The 21,948-nt window shown below is 45.2% G+C and overlaps 1 protein-coding gene across 1 annotated transcript in view; it reads right to left on the minus strand.

Annotated features, from left to right (window-relative positions):
• Positions 1–834: 834 nt before the first annotated feature.
• The window catches only part of LOC119433387 (F-box only protein 31-like), a 78,082-nt gene continuing 56,968 nt past the window's right edge, over positions 835–21,948 (minus strand). The window contains exon 9 of the mRNA XM_037700569.2: positions 835–4,598. Within this exon, the coding sequence (XP_037556497.1) occupies positions 4,442–4,598 (157 nt within the window). The 3' untranslated portion in view covers positions 835–4,441. The remainder of the gene's footprint in view (positions 4,599–21,948) is intronic.

Raw genomic sequence — 21,948 nt, forward strand, 5'->3', positions numbered from 1 at the left:
ACTTTTACAGTTTTTATTAAATCTTTCACACTTGTATAACCTTCTAATGAAAGAGAAGAACATAAGGAAAGACCAGTGTAATTGCAATCAAGTAGGGGTGTGCGAATAGTGAAATTTCATCTCAAATCGAATTCGAATCGAATAGTGCCAAATAGTGGCCGAAAATATCGAATCGAATATCGAATACAAAAGATTTTATTGAAAAATTACAGAAAGAACAAAGAAATGATGTCTGCTCATGTCCTCGAGCACACAAAGTGGTGAGTGACGGTTACTGCAAGGCTACAAATTGTCAAGGAAGATGTGAAGGAAGATGTCTGTGTAAAAGTGTTTTACGGCGCTTGCGGCATACGCGACCGAACTACGCAGAAGTCCGTGCCTTCGTTTCGGAAGCGAAGTTGTGAAGGGCTTGACAGATTTCTCATATGTGTTTCTTTTTTTTTTACGTGTGGAAATGGCATAACCTCCTTTATTATAAGCATGCGCTCGCTTTTGAACCAGGATACCGGTGAAAGTTTTCATGAAAGGCCTACTGTAACGACGTTAGCATCAGTTTTAACCACACCACCCTAACCAAGTTGCACCATTGGCCTTTGTCGCGTTTTAGATATTCGTCCTGTCGAATTATTCGAAACTTCGAATACTAGCTATTCAAAAATCAAATCGATTAGATATTATTCGATTCGAATTCAGAACTCAAATATTCGCACACTCCTACAATCAAGCCAAAAATGATACAGAGCTCAATGAGGACTGCCTCAATAACCAGTCTTTTTTTTTAAACATGAATATTTTCTTGAGCAAACAAAACATAATACAACAAAAAGGCCAAAGTACCAGGTAAATTTTTATTATGCCAGTCACGTGACAACCACTTAATATTCGTTAAAAAATGTCATACTGCAAATTGGGTGTGCCTTATTTAGACAAAACTCCCAATAAAAAAAAAAGTGCTTGAGCTCTATCTGACACAAAACATGAAATAAAAATCAATGCTTACAACAAAATAAAGGAACCCAAAAAGTAACAATCCAGTGTCATGTGTTCCTTGCTTAAACAAATTTATGTAAAAGGAAAAAGCTTGTCACACTCCAAGCTGCACTTAATAAAACTCCACATTAGCACAACAAAAACCGTTAAAAAAAATTTGAGTATCACAGCACTACAAAATGGCATTCAGGTTGTAAAAACTCAAGGAAAGCTCACCACAATGTACAGTCGTCATCAAACATTTGGGGACCACGGCACCAGCAAAAAATTTAAATATATTCAAGTGCAGCTCTGTGGCCTGGAATTGGTTTAAAAATTGGGAGGACGCTTAAGCTTTGCTTTTAAGAGAAACTAAAATCGCGGCACCTTTGGTCCCCAAACTTGATTGCAACTGTACAAATAACAGCGACAAATTCACATTGCCGGTAACATGAAAGGTATCAGAAAGCTGTGCTCGTACACTCATTCACCAAGTTTCTACACAAAACGCTACAAGCTTAGACGGCCCCGTAATAGTTGGCGAGGACTTCAATTTGGCCACAGAAATTCACAATTTCACCTGATAGGAAACCACGACCATAAGAGCGCTAATAACACCTGGTACCAAACAGGAACCTCATGAACTGCAGCAAACAAAAAGGCGTTCTTAAATACCCGCACATCTTCGGTCATTTGAATAGGTACAAAATGCCCTTTCACATCACTTAATTTTTATTTTTGTATGTGCATTTTTTAATTATTATTATCCTTTTTTTTTGGTATTGATGATTCATGTTCATGCAACTGTGGAGACACAACTAGGCACGATAGAGAAAAAAGTTGGAGGACACTTAAGCTTCGCCTTCAAGAGTGGAACGTGATAGCATTCAAAGATCCTTGACTGATTCACACACTTCCCGGCAACCGCAGCTTTTGTAACCGTAATGTTTACCGGGAAACGCTGGCGGTGCATGCTATGCACGAAGGCGCGCTTTCTGGTAGAAACGCGGCCTCTTTTGTGGGCCGCCCTTCTTTTATTGTTTGCACCTTTAATATTCCAGCCTGAGAAGATTTAGCATAAAAGGCATGCGCTGCCGGTGTTTTGTTTCATGACAATTGTGGGCTGTCACTCAGAATTCCGAGGAATAACATTGTAAAGAATGAAAGACAAAGTGTGAGCAACTTTAGCGGTAAAATAAATTTGGAGGGCCTGCGTGCTTGGGGATGATTTTCTCTGCCGCGGGCGCCTATGACAACCCGATGCCGGATTTTCTGCGACACGGGGCCCTAAATGCTATCACATTAAAATCCTAAATGTCCTCTCAATCTTCCCATACCACAAATTTGGTGCCGCATGTACACATGGCAAAATACTTCACTTATGTGACCACAGTTGCATGTTTTATCAACTAAACAAGTTTACCTTCACTTTACATAAGGCCAATTCAGTGTCCCTTTAATACCTGTACTTGAACCCCAACATTAGTAAATGTTTACAGCTAACCCTGCACATTCAAAAGCATAAATGTAGCAGCACTATGTGCAGGCATGAGTGGTTCGGCCAATATTGGCCTGCACAGCTCCAATCACACAGATGTACACACAACTGATGGTTTTCAGTTTGTGATGGCAACATTTACGAATTGGCTTAAACTCAAAAAGCCTTTTGATAAGCATATGCTGCCACATGCAGTGTTTTTACAGATAGAAAGGTATATCGAGCTTGAAGGTGCTGGTAAATGTAACGTTTCACTTGGAACTGCACGGCTGTGTTCTGTACGAGTGTGACTGGGGCTTATGCATAAAAGCACAGCCATTAAAGTCTCTCACAATACGAAACAATAAAAAGAAAGAACATGGCTAGACGTTGCAAGAGATCATAAACATCACACTATATGGCTGCTTACAACCACAATATATATATATATATATATATATATATATATATATATATATATATACAGGGTGTCCCAGCTAATTTGGACCGAGATTTAAAAAAAGACCAAGAGCTCTAGAGAAATCGTACCGACTGCATAGCAGCGACAGTCGTGTGTACTTACAGCCAGTATTTTTTTCATCACGAAATATTAATTAATTGCTTTTAATTAGTGAACTTTTTAATTATTGCTTGAATCACAAACATTTAAATTACAAAGTTGTAGGGCACCTCAAAAAACCTCCGAATCAAGCATTTATTTCGTGCTGAAGTGTGCCGGGTTGTTTTTTCTAAGAAAAAACAAAAGCCTGCAAAATACGCGAAATATGAAATAGTTGAGTAGCGGCGCGCGAGCGCGCATCTGTTTCAATATCTCGCGTATTTTGCAGGCTTTTGTTTTTTCTTAGAAAAAACAACCCGGCACACTTCAGCACGAAATAAATGCTTGATTCGGAGGTTTTTTGAGGTGCCCTACAACTTTGTAATTTGCATGTGTGCAAGTCAAGCAATAACTAAAAAGTTCACTAATTAAAAGCAATTAATTAATGAATACTTCGTGATGAAAGAAATACTGGCTGTAAGTGCACACGACTGTCGCTACTATGCAGTGGGTATGATTTCTCTGGAGCTCTTCGTCGTTTTTTAAATCTTGGTCCAAGTTAGCTAGGACACCCTGTATGTATATATATATATATATATATATATATATATATATATATATGTCTGTGTATGTATACAATTATATATATTTGTATATAATTATATGTATGTACACATTCTTTGATCTTTTCTCCTCACAAACATAGGTCTGCAACAGCAGACAGCCTATGAACAACACTTTACACAAACTACCACAGGCTTCTAGTAACATAATTTCACCACATTGAATTTTGTGACATGCATGCATGCATATCATTTGTAAAACAAGCAAAGGTAAGAATTATTTTTACTAAAGCCAGGAATCAAAAATGGCCCAATGCTTTCTAAAATGGCCTCTGTAAAAAAATGCACATTGTATAGCAACACCAAACACCAAACACACACACACGCACGCACGCACACACACACACACACACAACGTGCTATCCTCACAAACGTACTCTCCACATATTGTCTGAATGGCACTACCCACCACGGTTAGGACAGGCAGGTGAAATCTACAGACGACCAGAGTTGAATGAAACCCCACCTGAAATATGTGGCCTTGCACACATGAACAGGGTATCAGTAAGGCAGTGCCATTGCTTTCTGAGCACTACATTTAACACTTCACCTTTCCGTAACAAGGCAAGAACTGCCCACTGAATGCCAGACTGTGACACCACTCCTAGCAATCATAGCAAATCGGTGGCACCAAGCTTTGCAGTATTCCAAGATGTTCGGTACACCCGCACTGCATGGCCTCTTAACAGCATTCACAATGATGCCTTCGGTAGGGCAGCTCTGGCTCCAGTTCCTTAGCGGCTTTAGCAAGAACACACACAACAGCCTAATACCAACACTGATCATTCCAGCATCTCAGTTGGAGGAGACTTCCTAGGCGAGGTCCTCCTTAACTCTGTGGTACATGCTCAACGAAAGCAGTTCCAGCCAGAGGAAGCCAAAGAGGTCCTCGCTGAAGACAACCCAGTGACCTCGTGAGAAGGATGGGTTTGTGTAACCATGTCCAGCCACCTGGCCCAAGCCATGGTACCTGCGCAGGTAGCAAATTACAAATCAGAACCTGGTATGCCTTATTAGCGCATTTGGACACAACACCGAAGCCATCAAGGCAATGAAGAGCCACAAGCCGGTCACCAGTGCATAATTATTTAAATGGTTCGCTTCTCGAAGGAAAAGTTGCAGTGGCCTCCCAAAGAAATGTCCTAACAACAGCTCACTGATGTCATTGTAAGGTGACATGGAAATACTTGAAGTCACAAAGTACTTTATGCTCCAGCAGAGAGAGGGACAGCAGCGATAAGCCCAGGGTTCTCCCCACGCTGGGCGGTGGTGGAATTACCACCCAGCTATCCGGTTTACCGCCGACTGCTCCAGGTTTACTTCTCACTCGTTCGAGGGAGTACTCGGAAAATAGATGGTCGCCTTGCTCAAAATTTCCTGTTTTTTTTTTTTTTTTATATATATCCTCAGATGTATCTTTATCACGTGTGGAAAAATTTGAAAGTGACGCAGAACTTCAGAAAAATCTAACTTTTCTAGAGCACTGTCGATAAAAATCTGGTAGAAAGCGGCCGTCAGGAGGTACCATCGCATCACAGAGTGTGCAACTTTCCGTTGACGTAATACCGTCATTTTGAAACCATTGCAAAGAAAAGAGATCTTAGCTTCAGATAGCCCCAGCAGCGTATTTCCCCATGCAGCAATAACAGCAAAACAAGGCAATGAAAAGTGAAAAAACTAGTGTCTTGATTCATTACTGCTGCCAAGAGCACACAAGAAACGTTCCTATTGGCTGATGCAGATTTGAATCGCTGGTGCATATTTCACAAGCATTTTAATGGCGACGAGCTGTGCATTTCTTTGTCCCGGCGAAGTTTGGTGGTTGATGTAGGATGTGTCACTGGCTCGCGTTAGTTTCATTAATGCATCCAAAATGCAAAATCGATGAATTTACATTTCAAGATGGCAGAAACGTATCGGAAAAAGAGAGAGAGGCTTAGTTGCGTGTATAACCCCCCTCCCCGGTCACAAGATGTCCACCCCTCAAAAAATTGCTGAGAACCCTACATAAGCCCCAAAACTATTATAGAGAACCTGAAGGTCCACCAACACTATGCCAATGTTTAGCTGTATCAACTTTGTCTTGTAGGTAATTGGAAACAATACTGGGTTGAGCAATGAGCAATCATTTAAAGCCAATCAATAGACTGATCTCACTGCTAGTTGCGCTATGTCACCACTGCCGTAGTGCATGCTGGTAGTTGTAGTACTCCAGCTGCATTGGCCTATGGAGAGTGCATGGAACATGGAATGCACCAAGCCGTTTTGATCATTTGCAACGTTTTTTTATCAATGCATTTTGACGGTGTAGTAAAGGAATGAACTGTCACGTGCCTGCGTGCTGCAATAAAATGTGGAAAAAAAAAAGCCTTTAAAGGGTCCTGAACCACCCTTCAGGCTTGGTGAAAAAAACATGGTCCGCGGATAGATGTTCACTGCTGTGAACATCTCAGTCAAGCTTTGCAGTCGTGTGCGACGCATGGAGCTCGCAAGTGGAGCGCGGAGTCACCTTTCTCTCAAACGCTCTCTTTTCAACAGAAGCCTGCTCCTTACTCACTTCTGGATGCTTTATTTCGTAATAAAGTGGATTCACATATGTGGCTGCTATTGGTCAATAGCTGACGTCAATCAAGAAGGGTGTTTGGATCAGTGGGCTTCTTCCTACTGTTACTGTGTATATTTAATGATGAAGTTCAATAAACAGGCTGAAGGAAGCGAAAATGTGCTTTCAAATTTCGATAATAATTATGTACTTCTAGAAGAAGCCGACTTTCGTCAGCTCACGCTCGGCCTAGCCCACCCGCGTAGGAATTTAACTTTGGCCACCCTGCTTATCGGTGTTGTAGCCATAGGTTCTCGCTAATTTTTACTATAGTCGGGTACAACTTAAGAAGACAGGAGAGGCCCCGCCCAGATGACTGAGCGCAGGAGCCGATTTCCTCCGCGACTAAAGAAATAGTCCTGCTGACGCGATTCGCCGTGGCTTGAAGCGCGGGCTGCCATGTTCTCCGTCGGCGGGGACACCGGTCGTCCGGCTCATGACGCAAGTCTTTAGTGTGTGCCCATTGGTGGAAGCTCATATGCATCCGCGTTTGAGGGGGCAGATGCCGCTGCCTTCTAAAGTTGTACCCGACTATAGTTTTGAATGCTCAACTAGCCTCAAACCACGCAGAACTAAAGGTCAGACCACACCAGCGTGCGCTCACTCCTGGCCACTCCTGGTTAGACACCTTGGCAGACTAATCGATGGCACTTCAAAGATGTGCAAATTGGATGTGGCTACTATCCATCGGTCAAGCTGGTGAAGAACAAAGCCGGTCCGCACCACGCAGCATGGCCAGACAGGAGCCTTTTAGCGCGAACATGCACTCAAGCCCTGTCATGCACAAAGCAAACGCAGCACATAAGTACTACAGTTGCATGTAGCTGCGGTCTGCTACGTAGTGTAGATACCGCGGCCGCCGCATGGTGCCGTGACGAGTACACTGGCTAAGTGCACTGCGGCTTGCTGAGGACAACCGCATTTGGCTTATGTTTGGTGCACCGTAGGCGCCAAAATTGGAAGTAGTCTCGTCTACGTTAACACAGAACATCAAATTTGAACTGCGCGCCACGGTCACATTTAGAAGGCGGAGTGTTGTGGGCACGCCCTGCTCTGCCATAGCTTCACAGCACAAGGCATGTGCATGAAGAAGGAGCGGAAGCACCATGAAGGCCATGTTTGATTGCCACTAACTCCGTTTCTACTGAACGCATTGAAGTACTTCTTGCGACAAAGTATTTCTGAAATAGCCTATCTTAATTTCAAATGCTTTTCTCCACTTCTATGAAGAGAGATTCAGTGCCCCTTTTAAGAGGAAGCTTTAGCTTGGGATCAACTCCGATTTCCCAATACATGTAAAATGCAGACGCTGAACCAATCTGAATTAAATTTGTTGCATTTGAAACAGAAAGCTAAATTCTAGTGACTACAGGAAACAAAATTTCAATTCAGGGCTAGGAATTGTTTTTACGAAACTCACAAAATTTGGCAAGCTAAAAAAAAAAAAAGGAAAAAACATTGAAGCACAAAGGTTATGAATCCGTAACCCTGCACTGAATATAGATATCACAGTTCTCTGAACTGCACCTTTTACAGCATCTAAAGCGAACCAATTTGATATATAAATTTACAGCTTATGTGAAACTGTTGCAATGCTTACGAGGGTTGTGGAAAAGCTTGACTCACAAATTAGTGATATAAGAGTGGCGTATATAATAAGTACATGAATTTTGTCTGCTTTAGATGTGTTATTAGGAAGAGATTAAATAATTGTGACATCGTTTTTCATTTTTGAGTTAGAGTAGTAAACTTGATAGCTCAGTTTTCTGAAATTTTGCAATTTTCAAACCATTTTATAAAAAGTTGAAGGGCTTAAATAAAAAATTCGCTTTTTCTTCAGTTACTAGGTTTTTAACGTTTGCTTTTAAATGCAACAAATTTCATCAAAATAAGTGCAGTGGTTGAAGGAGGAAAACAATATCTCCGTTCCCATGCATTTAAATAGAAGATCCCGAGCTAAAGCTTCCTCTTCAGTCTTTATGTCCTTCGAAAAGACACGACACCTGGCCACAGGAATGTGTATTCAGGACTAGTATGGCAGGTAAAAACTTATTGTTTTGTAGGTTTATTTTATTTCTTGAAAGACTGCTGCAACTCCTAGTGCATCTTGTAAAAATTCAGCGAATGGTAAAATGGCATGAAATGTGGCAATGAGGCATTTGTGCAACAGCGGATGCAGTTACGTATGTTGCAAAAGATGCGAAAAGATGAAGGAACAACAGGACAGGAAAGAATAATTTCAGTGAGATGCCTACTGCTCTGGATGAGTCGTGTGCATTTAAGTCTAACCAGTTTTCTCAAATGAGAGAGGCAGTGATGAAATCCAACAATAGCAGATAATATTCAGACATTCAAGACACGCGAGTATTCAATCTGAAGCATTGCTGATGTGGCCAATCTCTGCCTACACAAATTTGTCACTCGACAGCAATAACCAAATCTCAGACCGTAGAAAAATATACTCAAATCGTAATATAATAGCTAGTTCCAATACTAGGTTCCAATACTAGGAACTATAATAGCTAGGTTATTTAGAATAAGACGGTTTTCTTGCACTCCTGGTGTTGTTTATAGGCAGCGCTTCGACTGCAGGACCGCGGGTGCATGGTAGCAAGCATGTCTTGCGGCATAAACAAATTGAAGCCGCTTTGACACAACAAATAATTAACTTCGTGCTTGTATATCAACACCATCCTGTCTGCACCTATTCCCATCAATAGCCCACTATCAATGGTTGCAAATTCATACTTTGCCGCTTTCTGAGTGCTCTCGGACAGCTAGTACCAGTTCTTGGGTTATTTAGGAACTATTTAGTCAGTTTCAATTTTGGTTTTCTTTTTCTATTTATTCAGAATGCCTCTGAAGAAGGGGCATGGTCAGCGCGATGAGCGCTTGTAGTTTCCAAGATGGTTGACGTTGCACGCTGCTCATGCACGGAAACATTGCATTTCCACCATTTCCTATGCATCTGCACGCGAGTTTTGGGACTTTGGAAGCAGCACTGACGCGGAAGACAACTTCGGTTTGTCGTATTTCCAAACGGAGTTTCACTTTTTTCGCAAGAAAAGTACAGAATAAAGCATAACCAATGTTTTGCATAACTGGAAGCAACCACATAAATCTGCCATTCCTATGAATAGCACATCCGACTGGTCATTTCCTAGCATTCTTGCCCCCATTTTTTTAAGTTCTTTAACAAATCTACAAAGGTTTATCATGACAACTAACACTTTGTGACAAAAACAGTGTAACAAAGCTTTGTTGTTTCATAAAATTATCAAAGCGCTCGGAAACAACCAGTCGAATATGCCATAAGCTTACTGCTACCAAGGGCCACGTAGCGTCTGTGATTTTAACAATTGTAAAAACATGTTCATTAGGCAAATAAACATAGTCAGAAAAATTTCAACGCATGCCAGTATATTGTGTTGCAATACACACACAGATTAGTTCCTCAGTCGAGGCACTGCTGAAATGAAAACACATGAGCACCACTGCTTCTATATGCAAAATGTAATTTGGGAATGCCAAGCACAAATATTATTGCACAGTGTCTTTGAAGAGCAACAATATATGCCCGCACAAGTTTTTCACTGCAAACAGAAAAAGAATGTGTAAATGCACTTCACATATCTGGTGCATGTTAACAAATACCAGCTTAAAAAAAAACCAAAAAAAAACACGCCGTACAAATTGAGAGAATAAACTTTTGCATGCTTCCAGCCCCTCAACCAGTGGAAAAGTTTTGTAACTGAATATGCACTCTTACAAGCCTTCAACCACTACTTCCACAAAACTTTAGTTGGCAAAGAGACGAAGTGGACAAACATCATGCAAGGCCTTCTCGTCATGCTCGAGTATCTCCAACTACAAAGTAATATGTCGACAAGGGAATTTCCGGAAAGTGCATGAATGCGCAGTAGGCGTGGTGAGGTAGTGAAGCGCTTACGGTGCACAAAGTGCATGGCCTTGGTGTTGGATTAAGACAATGCTACAGTAGAAGTGCTTGAAAATGAAAATGCATGAGAAAGACCTTTTGAAGGAAAAATTTTCTTAGCTAAGTATTGTTAAAATGTTTTATGAAATCTGCATGTGCTAACTGTAGGCCCATGCAAACAGGTGGTAGAGTGCACGGTGGCTCTTACATTCCTACAGACAAGATTCCATGGTTTAGGGAGCTCACTTGCAATGCAGCAACATGCAGAAAGAAGAGAACACCGGTATGATGTGGAGCTCCAACGCACTGTTGCACCTCTGAGAAGACTAGGAGAGAGAGAGAGAGAAACATTTATCTAGACCATTCAGATCGTTGATCTTGAGGACGAGTGGGTGGTGTCCTCATTCCAGGACTCCACTGGCCATGGCTGCTCGACGTACTTGCTGGACGAGAGCTTGTTGTCCCACCAGGGTATCGCCGGTCAGCTGTACCTCCCACCGCTCAAATGACGTGTTAGGCGTCTTTAAATGTTGAGGTTTGCCCCCGCACCCCCACGAGATGTGAAAGAGTGTAGGGCGTGTGTCGCCGCACCAGGGGCAGATGCCGCGATATGTTTGTGGGTATATTTTGCTGTATCTGTGTAGGTTGGGGAATGTGTTTGTTTGGATAAGTCTGAGGGCTATTGCCTCTTCAGTGCTGAGATTTTTGTGAGGGGGACTAGGAGTCATCCATGCCTTGAAGTGGGTATAAGTGTTGAATACAGAGATGAAGTAAAACCACGAAAGGAATGCTTATGCAATTGCACTGAGGTCAATTTTATTGCTTCCTAGGCTTGTTGCCTGAACAGGCACTTCCCTGTTGAGTGCTCATGGCCGAGCCTCCTTATGTCCCCATCAAGAATATTACTGAATTGATGTATTCATTCCAAATCCTCTATTGTTGCTCCCTACAAATCGGAACCTAGTTGATGTCCATGTAGATGGTGCTCATATGACAGCTTTGATTGACACTGGAGCCCAGATATCTATTATGAGTGACAACCTCCATCGTTGCTTAAAGAAAGTATTAAGGCCTGCCACAACATGCCTTATTTTTCCACGTATAACCCACCACCGCGTATAACCCGCACCCCCGTTTACAATAGTTGGGAAAGAAAAAATATATATATATCCGCGCGTCTAACCCGCGGAAATAACTGCATGCAACAACGCTTAAATATTTCCAAAAACAGTCTATCCATGGATGCACGACTCATCCACGTAGTATCTTCGGCCAGCGGCTCTTTTCCACCCTCTTCAGCGATGCTGATAAAGCTGGATTCACATACGATGGACGTGATCATGGACGTGATCACGGACGAATCGGTCACGTGACATCTGACGTGAATCAGATCGCCTAGCAGGCACAGCTAGCATTCACGCGACAGAGGATGACAGTGCAGCCGGAGCAGCCCTCGCATGGGCCAACGGCGATTTCTCTCTCCACCGTTTCACGGTAGCGCTTCGTGTGGACCGAGGGAGCGCCGCAGGAACGGATGACGTACGAGTTCGCCGGCGCTGCATGTACTATTCGCAAAATCTCGACCCGTAAAGAGGAGGAGAATGGACGACCATAAAGGAAGAGAGAAGGAAACTTCCAACACGCAGTGGTGGGGCGAGGGTGGCATTCCCTAGGAGATAATGAAACTAAATGGTGGAGAACTTTGCCTCAAGGTGTGGCAACACTCAAGGTCTGGCACCGCGCTGCCGTGTAGCCACACCTCCAAGTAAAATTCACGTATAACCCACACCCCAACTTTAATGTTAATGTTTTTGAATTTTTGGTGCGGGTTATACATGCGAAAATACGGTAAGCCATCTACATCGCTGGTGGTGGCATGGTTCCATATAAGTGTCACTGGCTGCCACACTAACGTTACTAGAACCAGCTCAGTTTCACAGCTTCATATCCCTTCCCATGGAGTGGTGTGTCCAGAGTTGTGTTCACTTGAACTAGTGGCACTGCAGTCGACACTTTCTCGCATGTTGTCGGGAGAAGCATGGAGCGGGGCCGACACAGCTCTGCATACTGCCCCTGTGCGCTGCCTTCACTTCTCACTAGCGCACTGTAAAAGCATGCTTAGTAAATGAGAGCATTTGGTTTTACTGCATGCGGAGATGGGCATAGCGGGCATTCATAATGTGGCTCAGACACATTTATTGCTGACACACGCCTTTAACTTACATTGGGCTTCAAAGACATTGTTAACTGCATACAGTAAATATTCAAGCTTACGCATGTCTCTTTTACATGAACCAGTGTTGTACAGAACGGCGCTCCTGGAACTAGTTCCTTTTGGGAGGAACAGAGGAATGGCAGAGCGAACGGCATTCCTTCTGTAAATGTTCCACGGCATTGAACAGACACACGCACGTACGCAGCACATCATACAGGCTGGATTGGCGACCACATTAGGCACAAAGAACTACCGCTTGCCTGTCACGTGACTATGGTGCATCCTTTTTGTGAGTTCTCTGTTAAATTTTTTTTAATGACTAGGCTTTGAGATTATCACGCGACGCTCCTTCCTGTAGTTACTTTCCTCCATGCCGGCATGCCGGCCTGTCGCAGAGTGCCATATGTGTTGCACTTGTAATAGACGAGCACCAGAGTTGTAGTTAGACATGTCTGGAGTATGTCCGGTGCTCCCTGAACGTTTCTTTGAATTCTTTTAGTGGCATGAGCACCGAGTGACACTCTTGTTTATTGCGCAGCAACTTCCGGTTAGGGACCGACTTCTGGTTTGTCACAGAGGTGGGACGAAATTAAAAATAAATTATAAAATTGAAAACAGGCAGATATCGATTGTTCTACTTATGGTTGATGATAGATATGACACCAGAGCACAGGTTTAGTACAGTAAAGAGCTAATTAAGTGTCAGGAAAAATAAGAAACAGTTAAGGAAAGTCTAATTGCCGTACACCAAAGCACACAATCCTACACTTTAGATACCCACCATATCAGTACAGGTTCACGTGATACTCCGAGACCAGAAGTGACGTCATCAGTGACGTCACACTTAAACCAGGGGTACCCACTCATTACTAATTAAAATTGAAAAAAAAAACCTAATTAGAGCTACACACCACCTGACAGAGTGAACGTCTGCTTAACATCGCGGAGGGGTGATGTCACTCCCTCCTCTCTCGCTTCTCTCACGGCGCGCCTGCTCCGTCGCTCACTCGCATGCGCCAGCACTCGTTACATGCTCTCACGTCAGCGGCGGAGGGGCGCTAAGGTGCGCCGTCCGCTAAGGGGCTATGCATCGCGCCCTCCTCGCCCTCCTTCACTCTTTCGCACGCTCCTCTGTACATGGTGGTTTCCCGCCAGTTCCGTTCACTCGCTCCTTGGAGTTCGGTTTCCTGCCCTACACCAGGGTACACCAACGCCAAGGTGCGAGTGCCACTAGCAGACACCTAAGTCAAGGATTAGGGTCATTTCTCATTTTTTATTTGCAGATAATATGCAGTCGGCGATGTTCAAGTTCGTATAATATACTCGTACGTAGTTCGATGTGAGTTTTAAATTGCTCACTTTGTTTCGCCTCAGGATAATCTGACACTATTTTAATTAAAAAGATTTAATGTAACGTTAATGTAACGACGCGTTCCAATGTTCGAAGTGTAACTGAAATGCGTTCCTTTCGCATTAAAGGAACTTGTAACGGGAACTCGTTTCAACATTGGGAAGGAACGAGGAACGAGCTTTCGTTCCCGTTTTAGAGGAACGTGTACAACACTGACATGAACACAAGTTTGTACACGATACTGCTCTGCATCAATACGAGCAGACATGGCTGCATGACATAAGTACTCTCAGAATTATTCAACATAGTAAGCAGCATGAAGATGCATGCAGAGAGAGAATCACAAGTCAAGTTGAATAAAAATACGGCATTTAGCTAATTGGTGCATCGATTGAAAAAAGTAGTGTAAAGAGAACATGAACCAAAAATTAATATTAAATTATCAAAACCTGTTCGGGTGTTTTCTTTTGCATCAACGCTGATGAGATGCCACTCACGTCTCTGCGATGAGCGCTTATCGCAGAAAAAAAATACACGCAGAAACTCCTCCGGGAGTTGTCTAAGTAAGCATAAGCATTGTGTCACTTGCTCATCTCCACACAGCATGGTGTCATTATCAGTGTTATGACACCTGATCCGGCCACAGTGCAAACGACAATGCTGCAGTGACACGAACTGGTGCAGAAGGCGGAGCAAGGTGCATTTGATAACGCAAGCTAAAAATTGCAGGTGACAGCGCCATGGGCATTGATGATGTTCCGATCATCATAAGCCGCTATCGCTCTTTAGCTCCTTGTCCATTCGTGTTGAATATTATGAACCGTGATCAAAGGACTCCGGCGGCGGTACGGACCGTATCTTGAAAGCGATCTGCGAAGCTGACAGAGAGTGCAAACTGCTAACTCCCACGCTCCGTTTTCACCGCTTCGTTCACGGTGAAGTGCCAGGCAGCATGAAGATAGTCTCTTGCTGCTGTGGGCTCTATTTTGAAAGCGATCGTCTTACGCGAGGGACGGACGGATGGACAGACGGACGCATGGTCAGTTTTCTCGTTGGGTAAGCACAGAAATGTTTAAGCAAGCATAGAAATACTTAAGCATTAAAAAAAAATCATATGATGCATGTGCGACTTTGCAGAATCAAAGCTCAATCTCGCCAGTGTAGCCATTTCTTTAGAGCACTTGCATTAGGAATTCCTAATTAAGCCACACTCTGTAACCTTCCCGCATAAGACTCATGACATAGACCCATAGCATGCAAATTTAAAGTTGATGTCACATTTTGTATCCTCAAGAAACCAGGGAAACAGGCATGTAATTGTACACAACATATTTATCTACACGCGTCTAACTTTCCACACACATAAGACATAACATGTTCGCTGTTTCCCCCAAATGTGACGCCAACGCCACATAGTTCTTAGAGGACACAGGGAAAACCTACTATGTGACTTGTATCACGCATGAAAATAGGGAAAAATGAGTATCCAGTAGTAATTTGCACTGCTAATAATTAAGCAAGAAATGCTACGCTTTCCCAAGACATTTCCCTTATTATGCCCTCCAGCTCTAGTGAATGTGAATGAGGAGTGATGTACAGAGCTCCCAGGACACTCGGACACATTCATAAAATGGCTGTAAAACGCTTATAGGCTCTTGCCTAATTGTTTTTTATTTTTTTAAGAACACATGACTGACACCCTTTAAACATTTATAGGAAATGACCCATAAGACCAAATGACTTCAAAACGTCTATGCATTCATTTCTGCCAAAAGATTGAGCAAGCTTCATAATAGGTTTGTAAAGTATGTAAACACTCTGGAGCACTTGCAGAAGTAATTTTTTTGAAAAAACTGCAACTAACCCACACGGTCTAAACTTCAATCGTACATCACGCATAACATGCCCCCTATATACAGTATAGACCACTTATAACATAACCGCTTATAGTGCAGGACCGGATATAGTGCGGTCTTTTCAGACTCCCATTAATTTTTCCCATAGCAGTCCATGTATACACGTATCGCTTATAGTGCAGTTGCGGGAACCGAAATACCGGTTACAGTGCGGCTGCCTGAGAGTACAGAAGTCAGCGAAGACGGCGAACGCTCCCCTCAAACGGGCGCCCCAAGGAGTGCTCGAGGAAGAGAGACGAAGTGGAGGAGAAGGGCACATGGTGCGAACGAACAGCCAGTGAGGCTGAAACCAGAATCTTGAGTGCGAGTCGTGAAATATCACGGCATGCATAGCGAGTGAGGGCCACGGAACTGCCAACGTCGGCCAACGCTCGCTTCACGATAACGGCAGTAAACGAAACTTCAGGGAGCGGGTTGCGTCAGCACAGCAGGGCGAAGGGCGCACGCGGAGACCGTGGAATGTGAGAGAGGAGGGCGGCAGGGAAGCGGATTTCGCCTCGGAAACTCCGCTGCTTCGGTGGCTCCCCTCGCCCTCCCTTGTAGCTCCCTCACTTTCGACTGTCAGACAATGTCACCATGTGCGCCCACCGCCGTGCAGGCGCTGCCGCTCCAACCGGCCCGGCGCCAGCTCGATCCCCAAAGTTTCGTTTTCTGCCGGGCGTTTTCCGGCGTGGGCAGTTTCGTTGGCCGGTCTGGGACAGCACCGCTGCTTCCCTCTGCGCCGTAGCCGCAGCGTGCAAGGTCAACACGTGACTAGAAAGTAGAGGAAGCATAAAGGAGAAAGAAGGGTTCACTGCCATGTTCTACGCGTGGCTACGGTAGCATGGCTGGGACGTCGGCACGTACACGCATGTTCCGGTGCAACACAGAATCGGTGACCTTGCCATTTGAGAGAGGGTGAAATTTCGACCACATTTTTTTCTTTTCTTTTTTTTTGTTTTGTTTTGTTAGCACGTGTCATTTCCTGAGGGGTCTCTCCTAAGCTTTTACTCTATGGCGGTGCCGGAGCAATGCCAGTCGGAGGCGCCGCCGCGTGATTTCGTTCGAATTAATGGGATTCGACTGTAAATTGAATGCAAACATTATAACCGCATTCCTCGACTGTCGCATACGCGCGGCGGCTCAGTGCACATGTTTTGCATATGTGCGGGCTTTGAAAATTGTTGCTTTGGTTATAGTGCGGTACCGCTTATAGTGCGGATATTCGTGACTCCGGCGACTTACGTTATAAGCGGTCTACACTGTATTCCAACAAAATATAAACAAAATGCCTCATTTAGCTCACCAAGGAGACCGGGGAAGCCAAGAACTACATACGTGCCTCGTATTACGCATGAATATAGGCAGAAAACGGCAATTCAGGAATTCATTTAGAGGTTCAGATTTAACCTACACACTTCAAATTTTTGGAGCATATTGCCCATAGCAGGGCACCCAGTCATTTCAAACATAAAATTCCCGACACCTTTGGTTCTTCCACGACAGTGGGAAAACTTCCGTGTTTCATGTATAACACCTCTGAACAGGCAGAAAACAAACATTTATAATTTAGCCTCTAATCAACACCCACATGTCTTAATTAGTCCTGGCATCACCCTTAACATGGCCCTTATGTTAAGTAAGGGCCATGTTAAGGGTGATGCCAAGTATAAACTCTGTAAATAATCTAGTTATCTCAAGACACCGCAAAACAAATAACATTTTCGAGCGCTTCCATATAGACACACTAACAGCTCGGCTGTAAAATGCAGCCCAGCGCAAGGTTATTAGATTGGTTCAGTGGACTGCTTGAGGAGGAAACTGAGAGTTGTCCTAAAGCAGTCCTTTTAACTAGGTGCAGTTATTGGGAGTTTACTCCAATTCATTTGTCGCTTGGATGTGCCTAGACCTATCCTGGCGTCTTCGCTCGTTACCCGTAACTACCCGTAACAGCTGCCACTAGGATTAAATTGCCCGCCGAGTGACCAACTCAGCTACGTTTGCTCACAAGTAATTCTTTATATGCATGCCAACATAGCTAACCCTCAATGCATTGGCACTTGAAAGCAGTGGCCATTCCTTAATTTTCATGGCGCGCATATCATGCCCGAGAGTGGCCACGTATGAACCCTGTAGTTCATAAGGACGTCAATATATCCGACATGATGTGTATGAATGCATAACTATACTTTTGATTTTCAGTTTATTATCCATTTAACAAGCAATAATCATGTACAGATAGTATGCAGACGAAGGGCTCAAAGTCAACGACTGCAATGGGGCCACCAATCAAAGGACCAGCATGGTAGCGAAACAACACTGCTATCTCTTTGCATAGCAGATGACCCCTCTCTGTCAAGAAAGTTGCGATGGCAGCACTGCTAGTTCCAGCGATCACTGCTCGGGACAGGTTTTCTGGCGGAGCTGTGGAATTGAGCTGGTTCTAGTAATGTTGTGCCACACTGCAGTCCTTGTTACCATCCTTGTCCATTATCCCCACGACCTTATACTTAAACTCTATTTTCTTTCGCCGCATTCCGCCCCTCATTGACTGTTCTGCCTGTACCTTCTAGCTCTAACTTCCTCCTCCTCCTCATTTTCCTGCCGAGCCCTTGAGCAATGTTAGTACTACCGGCTTCGTCCACCTGCATCCTAAAGCCTTAACATTTGTCTAGTTGCTCTCCTCTTTCCCTGTGCCCAATAGTCACTATCCAAATTGCAGAGTGGTCACTTCAGAGTTGGAATGATTCTGGAATCATTCCACATTTTAAACACCCGGAATGGAATGGGAATGGAATGACGGCACCAGTCGTACAGATGGAATGGGAGTGGAATGGGAGCCCGAGATTCCAGAATGGAGTTGGAATGGAATGGGCACATAGTCCTGGAGAGCTAAAATGTTGATTTTAATCGAGACTACAAAACTGGTAAATTTGCCATTTAGACTAAACTAGACTTGGCCAATATTGTCACCGCAATAACCGGCGTCACGAGATGACCACCTGCAGTGCGGAGTTGGGGACCATTCCATGGTGTGGTCACCTTTCGGAGCGTAGCCACCAATTCACCACTCTTAACGAAGTAGTCGGCGCCGGTATCCACGAGGGCGGTGACCTGGTAATTGTCGACGGTTACAGTAATATCGGCGGAAAGTCCTGCGTCGCTATCAGAAAATGGCGTGGCAGATAAATTGTCGTCGTGAACGTGTCGTGTCGGAGGATGTTTGTCAGGACGATCCGCAGCGGCCCCACCCCCGGAGGTCGCTGTCCTCAGTTTTCCTGACGTGGGCGTGGACTTGGGGACCTGTTGCGAACATCAGCGAACCTGGAGTAACGGCTAGGCGACATGATGCCCCGAGGAGATGATGAACGTGATTGGTGTCTTTGTGCGGGAGAACACGGCTGCTGAGAAGCCAGGAACTGCTCTATCTCGCGTGGGCGCTCACCATTACTTGGTCGACGAGCGTTAGGATGAAATCCCTGAAGGCCCATCCTCCGATAAGGGCACTGATGATACAGATGGTCCGCTTCGCCGCAGTGGTAGCAAAGTGGCCGATTATCCGAGGTGCGCCACACGTTTGATTTCCACATGATATCTCGCGGGCCTACGTCCTCATACGGGTTTACATTTGTAGCTGGAAATTGACAGTGGTAGAGCTGAAACAGGGCAAGGCAAACGTCATCCCGTAGATGGTTGAGGGCTCCGAACGGCTTCGGCATATGTCAGCACTGGGGCTTCCGCTCGCATTGGCGCCAATGGTTGGGTCATGGTCCTCATTTCGGCACGAATGATGTCACCAAGCGCATGTAACAGTCGGCTGACAAGAAGTTTTGCAAACTTCCTCAAGCTCTTCGCGCACAACAGTTCACACAAGCTCTCGGAGTGCTGCTAAATCATGTCCACAGGTGAAACATGACACTGAGGCGACGGTGCTTTGGCGGTCGTACTGTTGGGAGCGTTGCTGTAGCGCTCGTTCCATTGTCGTTGCTTCACTTACGAACTCAGCGACAGTAGCTGGAGGGTTACTGTCATATGTAAGAGGCCACCGGTGGGGCGAAAAAGAAAAGGAGCACGAGAAACACGGGGTTCCGAACGGCGCGAGCGCGCGAGGCGCACGAACCGAGGCATAGTCGAGGGATGAACGCGGACTCAACCAACCCCCAAGTCTCCCGTAGCCAGAACATAGCTGGAGATGCGACCTTCCTGACCCAGTGCCACGTTGAAACTCAACGGACAGCGCCGTTCATCCCTCGACTATGCCTCGGTTCGTGCGCCTCGCGCGCTCGCGCCGTTCGGAACCCCGTGTTTCTCGTGCTCCTTTTCTTTTTCACGCCACCGGCGGCCTCTTACATATGACAGTTACGCATGAGTCCAGCGAAAAGTTGTTCTTTCACCCCTCGCATTAAGAGACGAACTTTCTTTGTCTCAGCCATACCTAGATCTGCGCGTCGGAACAAGCGCGACATGTCCTCGACAAACATGGCCACACTTTCATTTGGTTTCTGAAACTGACTCTGCAGAGTCTGTTCGGCCTTTTCTTTCCTTTCGGGGCTGCTGTATGTCTCGCGAAGCTGTTGTCAGAATTCTTGCCAGCTAGTGATGGAGCCCTCATGATTCTGAAACCACGTGTGAGCATAGTCTTCCAGGGCAAAGTACACGTAGCGCAGTTTCTGAGAGTCATTCCATTCATTGACTGCAGCAACTCAGTCGAAGTGTTCAAGCCAATCCTCCACGTCCTCGAACACGTCGCCATGAAATGACTTCGGAATGCACGCTGTGTAGACGACACTCGGACTAGAGGTGGATTGGACTGTGTCGCTTTCTTGAGTCTGACTTGCACTTGCCCCTGTGGTGGACATCCTTACTTGGCTCAATGGGCTGTATTCAGGAGGTAGTCCTTGCAAGCGGCGGCTGTGGCGAAGTGCCCGGTTTTCCTCCGGAATCGTGGGAATGGTGGTAGGGACTCGAAGCGTCGGGAGGTCAAATTAGTGCATAAGACGGTACCCAGCACCTCCACCAATTTGTCACCGCAATAACAGGACAAGCAACAGCCAGCAACACAGCAGAACAGCTCCGATCGAGCAGCACCTCTTCTTCGTTGTCTTCGTCCCACGCAAAATAAAGCGCAAGCGAACGGGAACCACACAACACACTTTTTTTTTTTTTTTCTTTCTTATGGGGTTTTACGTGCCAAAACCAGTTCTGATTATGAGGCACGCCGTAGTGAGGGACTCCGGAAATTTGGACCACCTGGGGTTCTTTAACGTGCACCTAAATCTAAGTACACGGGTGTTTTCGCATGTCTCTCCTCAAATCCACGCATTACCACACAACACACGAAAATGCACTTAATTAGCGTGTCAATATACTCTATTTTTCCTGATAGCTCTTTCAATACCTACTTATAGATGACTACCTGTGCCATGGTAATTGTAAACACAGTATTCTGCACATTCTAATCTTCTGAAAATCCGGAAACCTTTCTGCGTTACAAGGTTGAGGGGCGTTTATATATATTGTCACGAGCCTCGAGAAGTAGTCTTGAAGGTTTTATAAACCGAATTGCAGCTGGATCTTGGAAACCGCGACCGTCGGGCAGGGAAGGGCAGGGAAGGACTGCCTCGAGCAGGGAAGGGCGCGCGGTCTTCTTCGTTCTCTTGGGCTCGACCCACTCTTGCCCTCGACCGACTACCTACAGGTGGCATTATCCCCCCTTTCGAACAAAAGCATCGCCTCAATGCTAAAAAAAAAGATAGGCGTAGAAGACAAAGAAGAAGGCACGTAAAGCGAAAGTACACAAAAAAAAAGTAAACGTCACGCCGACACATTACGGACGCGCAATGTAAGGCTTCATGCGCACAACATGAACTATGTCTGAGCTCGGTTGTCTTTGTGTCCTACTCCGGGTCTGCGATGTCGTGTCCGGACCAACTTCGTAGTTTACGTCAGTGACGCGGCGGAGCACGTTATATGGACCGAAATACCGGCTCAGCAGCTTTTCACAGAGGCCACGACGGCGAACGGGGGTCCACACCCAAACTTGGTCCCCGGGGTTGTAGGACACGTCCCTGTGGCGGATGTTGTAGCGTCGTGCGTCTGCCTGCTGCTGCTGGCTGATATGCAGCCGCGCGAGCTGCCGAGCTTCCTCAGCACGCTCTGCGAATTCCTCGGCGTCAGTTGTCAAGAGGTCAGCATCTTGACACGGCAGCATAGCGTCCAGCATCGCCTGGACTTTGCGACCGTAGAGAAGGCGAAAGGGCGTGAAGCGCGTCGTCTCTTGCACGGCGGTATTATACGGGAAGGTCACGTAAGGCAAGATC

This window comes from Dermacentor silvarum, chromosome 1 (assembly GCF_013339745.2).
Source record: "Dermacentor silvarum isolate Dsil-2018 chromosome 1, BIME_Dsil_1.4, whole genome shotgun sequence".
NCBI classification, from domain to species: domain Eukaryota; kingdom Metazoa; phylum Arthropoda; class Arachnida; order Ixodida; family Ixodidae; genus Dermacentor; species Dermacentor silvarum.